Source organism: Callorhinchus milii, unplaced genomic scaffold, assembly GCF_018977255.1.
Source record: "Callorhinchus milii isolate IMCB2004 unplaced genomic scaffold, IMCB_Cmil_1.0 Scaffold31, whole genome shotgun sequence".
In the NCBI taxonomy this organism is placed as follows: domain Eukaryota; kingdom Metazoa; phylum Chordata; class Chondrichthyes; order Chimaeriformes; family Callorhinchidae; genus Callorhinchus; species Callorhinchus milii.
The window spans coordinates 3,802,697-3,812,613 of record NW_024704772.1 but is presented as its reverse complement, the minus strand read 5'-3'; the positions used below and the strand labels follow the sequence as shown (position 1 = coordinate 3,812,613).

At 52.4% G+C, this 9,917-nt stretch overlaps 2 protein-coding genes across 5 annotated transcripts in view; one reads left to right on the top strand and one right to left on the bottom strand.

Annotated features, from left to right (window-relative positions):
- Positions 1-2,633: 2,633 nt before the first annotated feature.
- Positions 2,634-4,676, top strand: mb (myoglobin). Its single transcript, NM_001292380.1, is given in 3 exon segments — positions 2,634-2,779; positions 3,045-3,264; positions 4,177-4,676. Coding segments are annotated over 3 exon segments (450 nt in total). The 5' UTR covers positions 2,634-2,696; the 3' UTR covers positions 4,324-4,676.
- A 2,084-nt stretch (positions 4,677-6,760) lies between these two features.
- Positions 6,761-9,917, bottom strand: part of LOC103191117 (putative RNA-binding protein Luc7-like 2) — a 34,399-nt gene continuing 31,242 nt past the window's right edge. For 3 of the 4 annotated variants that reach the window (XM_007912069.2, XM_042344910.1, XM_007912070.2), the window contains exons 10-11: positions 8,345-8,557; positions 6,761-7,313 (exon numbers count right to left, since the gene is read on the bottom strand). In XM_007912069.2, coding sequence (XP_007910260.1) covers positions 7,181-7,313; positions 8,345-8,557 — 346 coding nt within the window. In that variant the 3' untranslated portion in view covers positions 6,761-7,180. The remainder of the gene's footprint in view (positions 7,314-8,344; positions 8,558-9,917) is intronic. The other variant, XM_007912071.2, reaches the window with a different exon arrangement.

Here is a 9,917-nt window from a genome sequence, read left to right as displayed (position 1 = left end):
CCACAATCTGCCCCCATTGCCAGTGATTTATTTCCTGAAAAAAACAAATGGTCTTTCCTTGTTATCCTGAGTCCCTCCCTCCCCCTTCCCTCCCTCCTTCCCTCCTTCTGTGTCTCCTCTGTTTGCCCTCTGTTACGCTCTCCTGTCTTTGTTCAGATCCCTGTGTATTGTGTTCACTGTTTGGCTGCCGCTCCTCAGGAAAGATATATTTCAGTCTCTTCCGAGCTCCGTAAATCCCTGGTTTTGCTTTTTAAACCCTTACCTCAAAGCTGGAGCCGGGGGCTCAGTGGTTAGAGCCCTCGCAAGCAAGAGGTCCTGGGTTTGATTCCCGGCAGAACAAAACCTTAGGCAAGTTTCCTTACTCCAGACGTCTCTGGCGATTTAGCAGTCAGCGGGAACCTGGTTGTTAGTTGCTTTCCGGAGGTAATAATCCCTCCAAAGAAACTAAATTGTTCAGTGAATCCATGACTGTGCACAGTTGGTCTCACCCACAAAATATTTTACGGTATATTCTGTCAAGTGTTTTGAGACGCCTCAGCCATGAGATCGGGTGCAATAACAAATCAATAATAACTGATACATTTGATTGTATTTGACACAGCGCCTCATCACGTCTTCGAGACGCCTCAAAGCGCTTCACAGGATACACTGTGAAGTGAATTGACTGTGTATTTTGTGGGTGAAACACAGCAGCCAATTGCGCACAGCAACGTCCCACACACAGCCGTGGGGAGAGTGATCAATTTTTATTTTTTGAAGGGATTATTACCCCTGAAAAGCCGTCCCCCAATCAACTATGTGGAGTCCTGTAGCTCAGTGGTTAGAGCACTCGCTTTGCAAGTGAGAGACCTGAGTTCAATCCCAGGCAGAGGGCGAAACCTCGGGCAAGTTTCCTTACTCCACACAGAGCCTAATAATAATCCCTCAAAACCAAAAACAATAATAAATTGGTCATTTTCAACCCACGACTGTTTGTGGGACATTGCTGTGCGCAATTGGCTGCCGCGTTCGCCCGCAAATATACAGTCAATTCACTTTGCAGTATGTTCTGTGAAGCGCTTTGGGACGTCCTCCCGACGTGAAAAGCGCTATATCAAATGCAAGGATTATTATTATTATTATTATTATTATAACTAACAACCGGGTTCCTGTTCACTGCTGCTCAACAGTGGAGTAAGGAAACTGGAGCGAGGGTTTGTTCCGCTGGGAATTGAAACAAGATCCTCTCGCTTGGAGTGGAGATACAGATCTAATGTAGGAACAGTGCCTACCCCTGACCCTGTGTCCTCTCTCGCTCTCACACAGTAAACCTGCTCTGAGTCACGATTCGCACATATTTCTGCCCTTGAGATGTGTCCTTGACAAACTCTCCCTAAATAAACACTTCAACACAACCTCTCGGAGCACTTTACATTCTCCTCCGCTGCTGTGCCACTGTCCTGGCCGTCAGAACCCCCGCACTCGCCCCCCCCCCCCACCACCCTCGCCCCAGACTAAACCGTCACATGAAATTCCTGTGTCGAGCTGCGGCCGTGTGAGACGTGCAGTACGTGCCAGGCACCAGCGCATTCCCCCAGCAACCGTGCATGAAGCCAGTCACCGTGATCAGCCGAGTGTCAAAACCCTTGTTCTCATCTTCAAGGCCCTCCATGGTCTCGCTCCTATCTACCTCTGCCACCCCTAACCCCACATCAGCCTGTCCACTCCTTACACTCGACAGACACCGGCTGCTTCGGCTCCCCCGCACTACCAGCCCCACCATTGGCTGTCAGGCATTCAACATCACTACCCCCACCGCCTGGAACTCTACCCCACAATCTCTCTGCCTCACTCCCTCTTTTGCCTCTTTCAAGTCTAAAGACCTTCTTCTTCGACCTGCCTTCAGCCACCCTCCCACCCCCACCCCCTGCCCTCCATCCCCGAGCTGGGATCTCCTGATTGTCCAGCGCCCTTGACCTCAGGAACCAACTGTCCATCTCTCTGATGTGAAGGCGTTCGCGAGACAAGTGTTATTTGGGAAACCAGTCACCGTGACCGGCCGGGTGTCTGTCACACACGGAAACCCGTCACCGTGACCAACCGGGTGTCTGACACACACGGAAACCTGTCACCAAGGATAAGAATCTCCAAACCAAACTGAGAGACCTTACACACGGTAATTCCCGTGTCTGGAATGGAATGCGCTCTCGATCTCTCTCTCCCTGGAGGAACGGAATTAGATAATGATTAGCTCAATCCAGAGAGTATTAAGACGCAGTTTGGTGACGGTCTGGATGTCCCAGAGCATGTGGTAACTCCTGGAATCTAACCACAGTGTGTAGCTGATCACAATGACATGGTTGGTTCAGGGCAGTGTCTGTACTTTGTGGGTGAGATGTAGTTTTGTTGGTTCCTGAGGTCAAGGAGAAAGTCAAGAGTAGTTGTCGGTGCTGATGGCATCAGCACTCAGGCCAATCTGACAGGTCTGAGGACAGGAATGCAGATTAGGTCAATCATTTTGGGAGGCTGTGAACCTTAATCAGCACGTCATCCAGAATAGGCTGCCAGACAATGAATCCACGACCATTGGCTGGTCAAGAGGGGAGAGGCCGGGTGAAGGAGGGTATAAAACCAGCCAGGCTGGGCTGGGTGTCAAGTTGCTTGAGTCAACTCCTCCCCCCTCACTCTCTCCACTTCACTCTGCTTACGGTTTTGAGATGTGTGACTGGGACCTCATCAACAAGGTCTGGGCCAAGGTAGAGGAGGACTTGGCTGGGAATGGACAGACCGTCCTACTCAGGTAACCGGGGTGGGGGGCAACAAACGGAACGTCCCATCTCCTTACGTCTCTCTCTCTCTGTGTGGGTGTCACCTCCTCCACATAGGGATAGGGAAAGTGGGGAGGGGAGGAGAGCAGGGGTGAGGGGAGCGCGCACAGAAGGTCGGGAAGGGGAGAGCGAGGAGGGGAGGGCGAGGGGGGTGAGGAGGGGACAGGAGGGTGAGGGGAGAGCGTGGAGAGGGAAGTGGGGCATGAGATATCAGTGTCATGTACGTTTGATGTAAAGGTTGTTTGAAGAACATCCAGAGACCAAGGCTCACTTCCCCAAGTTTAAGGACATCCCTCTCGGGCAGCTGACATCCAACGCTGACGTTAAGACCCACGGCAACACTGTGTTCAAGGCTCTGGGCGATGTGGTCAAACAGAAAGGCAAGCACGCCAGCAACCTGCAGGCTCTGGCCACCACCCACATCAACAAACACAAGATCCCACCCCAGAACTTCACTGTGAGTACATAAACCTCTTCATATCTGTATTGGTCAGTCAGGTATCCATCACCGTGACCGGCCGGGTGTCTGACACACACACACGGAAACCCGTCACCGTGACCGGCCGGGTGTCTGTCACACACGGAAACCCGTCACCGTGACCGGCCGGGTGTCTGTCACACACGGAAACCCGTCACCGTGACCGGCCTGCAGCCATTTTGGGACATTCCTCCCTCTTAATAATAATACTTACATTGTGATATAGTGCTTTTCAAGTATTTGAGACGTCTCAAAGAGCCTCACAGGATATACTGTAAAGTGGAGTGACTGTATATTGTGGGTGAAATGTGACAGCCAACAGTGCCCCACAAACACTTGTGGATTGAGTGACCAAATTATGTGGAGTACTGTAGCTCAGTCGTTAGAGCACTCGCCTCACAAGTGAGAGACGTGGGTTTGATTCCCGGCCGGGGGTGAAACCGTGGGCAAGTTTCCTCACTCCACACACTTGAAAATAATCCCTCAAGAAAAAAAACAATAAATCGGTCATTTTCAACCCACGGCTGTTTGTGGGACAGACGCCGCTGTGCGCAATTGGCCGCTGCGTTTCACTCACAAATATACGGTCAATTCACTTTACAGTCTATTCTGCGAAGCGCTTTGAGACGTCGAGAAAACGTGAAAAGCGCTGTATCAAATGCACGGATTATTATTATTATTATTTATTTGAATGGATTCTTACCCTGGAAAAGAGATCTGCCTAACAACTGGGTTCCTACTTACTGCTGGTAAACAGGCGGGTGGAGTAAGGTCACCCAACTTGCCCAACCTTTCGTCCTGCCATGAATTGTACCCAGGACTCGGGCTTGCGAGGCGAGGGCTCTAATCACTGAGGACTTCATTTTCTTTCTCATTCTTCGTCCCTCACAGCTGATCACCAACGTGATCCTGAAGGTTTTCGCTGAGAAGTTCCCGGGAGAGATGACAGCACCAGCCCAGGAAGCCTTCAGCAAGGCTTTCAAAGCCATCTGCTCCGAGCTAGAGGATCTCTACAAGAAAGGAGGCTTTCAGTCATAACTGCCTCAGTCTGCACAAACCTGGGAGAAGAGGGAGGATAAAAATCAAACTCATGAAGTGGGAGGGGGAGAGAGAGAAGGGAAGAAAGAGGGAGAGGGGAGAAAGAGAGAGGGTGAGAGAGAGAGAGAAAAAATCAACCAGTAACTATTTCATTTGGTGACTGCTGTGTAAACCCTGCATTTCGTGGGGTCATAAAGTACTAGTTTTGGCAGATTGTTGCGTGACGTGTGTAGATGCTGTTTGTATCGTGGATTTCTGTAGTTTGTCCAAGAGACGATGAAGTTACCACTGACCTGAACAGTCGATGGTCAAAACACAACCAGCTCAGGAATAAAACTGTCAGCATTTGGCTCACGCTGTGTCCCTCTCTCTTTATTAAAACTCTCGGTGGCGCTGCTCGCACCAGCACTCGAGGTGGGGGAGAGAGAGAGCGCCACATGGTCAGAGTCGCCATCCTACAGATGAGATGTTAAACCTCACTCCCCGTCTGTTCAGGCGGACGTTACAAGATCTTGTACTTTTTTGCACAGCAGCCAGTTTCTCTCTCTCTCTCTCTCTCTCGCTAACATTCCCCCGAATAAAATTTGCGTCATAGCTGTTCGTGAAACATTGCTGTGTGCAAACCAGCTGCTGCGTTCATCCACAAAACAGTCACTCCACTCCACAGTGCAGTCATTCTCTCAACATGAAACGTGCTACACCAAATATTAGGGTTACAGAAGGTTGTGGGTTCGAGCTCCACATTGGGATTTTGAACCCCGTCTCTCATGGCAATTCGATACTGTCCACAAATTGACAGCGCATTCATCCACAAAGAGCGCAGTCACTGCACTCGATAGTAAATCCTGTGAAGCGCTTTGAGACGTCATCCAGATGTGAAAGGCGCTGGATTAATTAAATGCAAAGATAATTATAATTAACATATAATTTCAAGGTTCTCATTTATAAATCGCTTTTCACCTCCCCAGACTGGGATCTTCTCCTGCTCCCCCTCCACCTGCTCCCCCCTCTGCTCACCCCCACCTCCTCACCCCCTCCTGCTCAGCTACAACACCCATCACACAGGGTTAGCACTGAGCCGGGTCGAGGTTGAAGGTCTGAAAATGGGGAAAGAGGGGGGGGAGAAGGGGGCAAGACAGGCTCAGCGAGCGAGTGCGAGAGGATCGAGGGAGAGAGTTCCAGATTTTCGGGGTATAACAGCTGAAGGCCAATGGTGGAGCGAGGGGGGGGGGGGGGGGGCACGAGGGACAAACAGGAGGCCAGAGCCTGTCGAGCGGAGGCAGCAGGTGGTGGAGTGGGGAGCGAGCGGGTGGGAGAGGGAGGGAGGGAGGGAGGTGCCAGTGGGGAAGGGATTTGAAGACGAGTGTGAGGATCTCGAAGCTGCTGAATATTCCCCCGTCAGTAGCTCAACACACAGCGCCTCTCACAGCAGCACATCCCAGAGCACTTCACAGGATATACTGTAAAGTGAAGTGACTGTGTTTTGTGGGAGAAACAACAGCAAATGTCCTGCAAACAGCCACGGAGCAAGTGACCCACTTTTATTTGGGGGATTGTCGGGCAGGACACCAGGAGAGAGAGAGAGAGAGAATTTTTTTTTGAAGGGCCGAGAGGGATCTTTAACATCCACCCAAACCAGGCAGCGGGGACCTCGGTTTAACATCTCATCCACAGGACGGTTCCTCCAACAACCCCCCCCCCCCACTGCAGATAATGTCCTGATGATCAGGGACTCACTCAGCTCTTTACTACATGAAAACTGATGGGAGTAACTGGCCCCACAGGGCAGTCCAGAGGCCTCCAAATCCTGGTGTGGTAACTGTGTGAGCGCTCAGCTCAGTGGAGGGTGGGCACACGCACACACATGCCAACCACACACACGCGCCAACCGCACACGCCAACCGCACACACACATACACACCAACCGCACGCACACACCAACCACACGCGCTCAGAATCATGGCGCATCCCAACAATTCTTCCTTTGAAAAAAATACTCATGGCAGCTCCGGGAGTGTAGGGAGAGGAATGGGAGCGAGAGAGGGAGGGAGAGAGGGGGAGAGGTGTGGCGAGGAGGGGGAGAGAGGAAGACAAGGTATAGGCTGGAGGAAGAGGGGTGGGGGGAGAGAGAGAGAGATCCATGAATGTTAGTGAATTTTTCTGAGTGGAATTATATTTTCTGTGTGTGCGTGCGCTTGAGTATACGTGTGAGCACGTTTGGTGTGAGTATGTGTGTACATGCAAGTGCGTGTTTGTGTATGTGTGTACATGCATGTGAGTGCGTGTTTGTGTGTATGTATGTACATGCATGCGAGAGTGTGTGTGTGTGTGTGTGAGCGTGTGTTACCAGGGCAAGGTAACTTACCAGTTGCTGCTGTGTCCTGTGACTACGTGGACGATGTAAACACACACACAGGTTGTACACTGACCAGAGGGCGGATTTTTACAAATTTAATACGGAATCAAGTTTCCAGAGCTTTAAAACAAAACAAAAAAAGAGATTCCTTGTTCAAAAACAGAGCGATGCGGATACATCGCGGGGCAATGATAGGAAGAATGCTAATGTTGGTGACTGGGCACAGCCTGGCACACGCACACACAGTACATTCCCAGGCTCCTCCGGCCTCCGTCACAAACACAGGCCACTCAGAGAGAGAGAGAGAGAGAGAGAGAGGTGACACCCCCTCCTCACCCCCTCCAGCTACCCTAACAGATTTAAGTTATCGGTCGTCTAAACCGCCGGACGAAAATAATCCCTTCTAAGTTCAAAAAAACAAAACACGAGGTTTCCCCCAGTCGAGTCGAGTCGAGTGAAAGCCATGCTCTCCCCACAGGTGTCAGTGTGTCCGTGCGTCCGTCAGATCTCCCCCGCCTCCCTCTCCTCCGAGCTGGGCTGACTGTGGTCTGACCTCCCGTTGGCACTCTCGTAGGGACGTTTCTTGTCTTTGCGATCTTGCTCCCTGCACTTCTCCTGGTCTCGCTCTCTGGACCTGCGGGAATGGGATGGTGTTATTTCCCCCAATAGAACACATCCTGCGACTCAACAGGCAAAACACTGCAGCCCCTGGAAACCTGAAATAAATACAGAAGTTGTTGGGAACTCAGCAGGTCAGGCAGCATCTATGGAGAGAGGAAACTGACCTTTGGTCATTGACTTGAAACGTGAACTCAATTTCCTCTCTCCATAGATGCTGCCTGACCTACTGAGTGTTCCCAGACACTGAGGTTCAGATTTCGTTGCCTGGAAGAAACAAAAGATCTCTACCTTTATAGAATGATCCTCAGTCCCACTGACCTGCCTTTTCCCCTCATCCCTGAAGATGACTTTAGATATAAATAAAAATAATAATGTAGTCAGTCAATCCACCACTGTTTGTGGGGACGCTGCTGTGCCCAATTGGCTGCCGTGTTTCGCCCACAAAATACAGTCACTTCACTTTTATAGTATATTTTGTGAAGCGCTTTAACACAACCAATCGACTAATAAACAGGTTCCTACTGACTGCTGGTAAACAGAAGCATGTGTGTGGAATAAGGAAACTTACCTAAGGTTTTGTCCTGACCCGCCCGGGAATCGAACCCAGGTCTCTCGTTTGCAAGGTGAGGGCTCTAAACACTGAGCTACACGATCAGGTCACCTTCTATGTTCCAGTGGAAAAAGTCCCAGTTCCTCCAGCCTCCATTCATAGACCAAACCCTTCATCCCCGGATCATCCTAATAACTCCCCTCTGTACCCCCTTGATCACTTGTCATCTTTCCCAAAGTGGGTGAACAATATCATCACACAATATGGGGTCCAAATAACCATTTATATAAAGCTCAGCTCATAGAAATAGTTGATTGTGTTTTTCATGTCCCTGTGTGAGGCTGTGGGCAGCAAACCCCAGTGTAAGTGCAGTAAAGCTGTAGGCAGTGTGGTGGCAATGGGTAGGGGCAATGGGTGGGCAATGTGAGAGCAGGGGGTGGGGGCAGGGAGCAGGGATGGGGGCCGGGGGCCGTGAAAATATGTCTCTCACACACTTTTGTTTGGAGCTCCTGTCCCTGCTGCGGTCCCTCTCACGCTCCCTGTCCTTGGAGTTCTGACGGCTTTGCTGGTGGCTGCAGCTGCGGCTCCGGCTGCCGGAGCGGGACTTGTGCCGGCGCCGACGTTCCCGGGACCTGGAGCGAGAGCGTTTACGCCGATCGTGAGACACGGATCTGGATCGATGTCGGCGACGCTCCCTCGATCTGGACCTGAAAATGCAGCATCACTGGCACACTCAGCCTCTCGCTGGCACACTCAGCCTCTCGCTGGCACACTCAGCCTCTCGCTGGCACACTCAGCCTCTCGCTGGCACACTCAGCCTCTCGCTGGCACACTCAGCCTCTCGCTGGCACACTCAGCCTCTCGCTGGGCACACTCAGCCTCTCGCTGGCACACTCAGCCTCTCGCTGGCACACTCAGCCTCTCGCTGGCACACTCAGCCTCTCGCTGGCACACTCAGCCTCTCGCTGGCACACTCAGCCTCTCGCTGGCACACTCAGCCTCTCGCTGGCACACTCAGCCTCTCGCTGGCACACTCAGCCTCTCGCTGGCACACTCAGCCTCTCGCTGGCACACTCAGCCTCTCGCTGGCACACTCAGCCTCTCGCTGGCACACTCAGCCTCTCGCTGGCACACTCAGCCTCTCGCTGGCACACTCAGCCTCTCGCTGGCACACTCAGCCTCTCGCTGGCACACTCAGCCTCTCGCTGGCACACTCACCCTCTCGTTGGCACACTCAGCCTCTCGCTGGCACACTCAGCCTCTCGCTGGCACACTCAGCCTTCTCGCTGGCACACTCAGCCTCTCGCTGGCACACTCAGCCTCTCGCTGGCACACTCAGCCTCTCGCTGGCACACTCAGCCTCTCGCTGGCACACTCAGCCTCTCGCTGGCACACTCAGCCTCTCGCTGGCACACGCTCAGACTCCCTCACCCCAATTCTGGCCTGGCTGACACATTGGTGTCACATTTGATTGGCCTCTTCCCCTCTCAGAGCCTATACAGTGAGGAGGCCGGGGGGGGGGGGGGGGTGGTGTGGTGCAGCCATCTTTGTCGTTGGCCTGTCTTAAAGGGACACTCTCTCTGACCCCTCAGCCACCTCTCACACAATATTTTGACCCAAGGCCCAGATGGTTTCTGCTGGGGCGATGAGGTCAGCAAATCATGTGAGAGTCCCAGCGGAGTCCCCCCAGGGGTGACTGAGCCGGTCACCATTCCACTGCTACAAGTTTAGACTCAGTGTAAGCGCAGCTCCTGTTCCCGTCCCCAACAACAGCCGTGTTGACGATGAGAGCTCAGGGCCGAGATAGAACAGCATCAGTATAGCAGCAATGGCTTCGATTCAAACATCTCCACAATGTAATGAGACACAGATGACCGGCGCTGGCACAGCCTGGACTAGCGGTCAGCCCAGGGGCTGCCACACACACACCCACACACACATACACCCACACCCACATACACCCACACCCACATACACCCACACCCACACACACAGGGGCTGCCACACACACACCCACACACACATACACCCACACCCACATACACCCACACCCACATACACCCACAC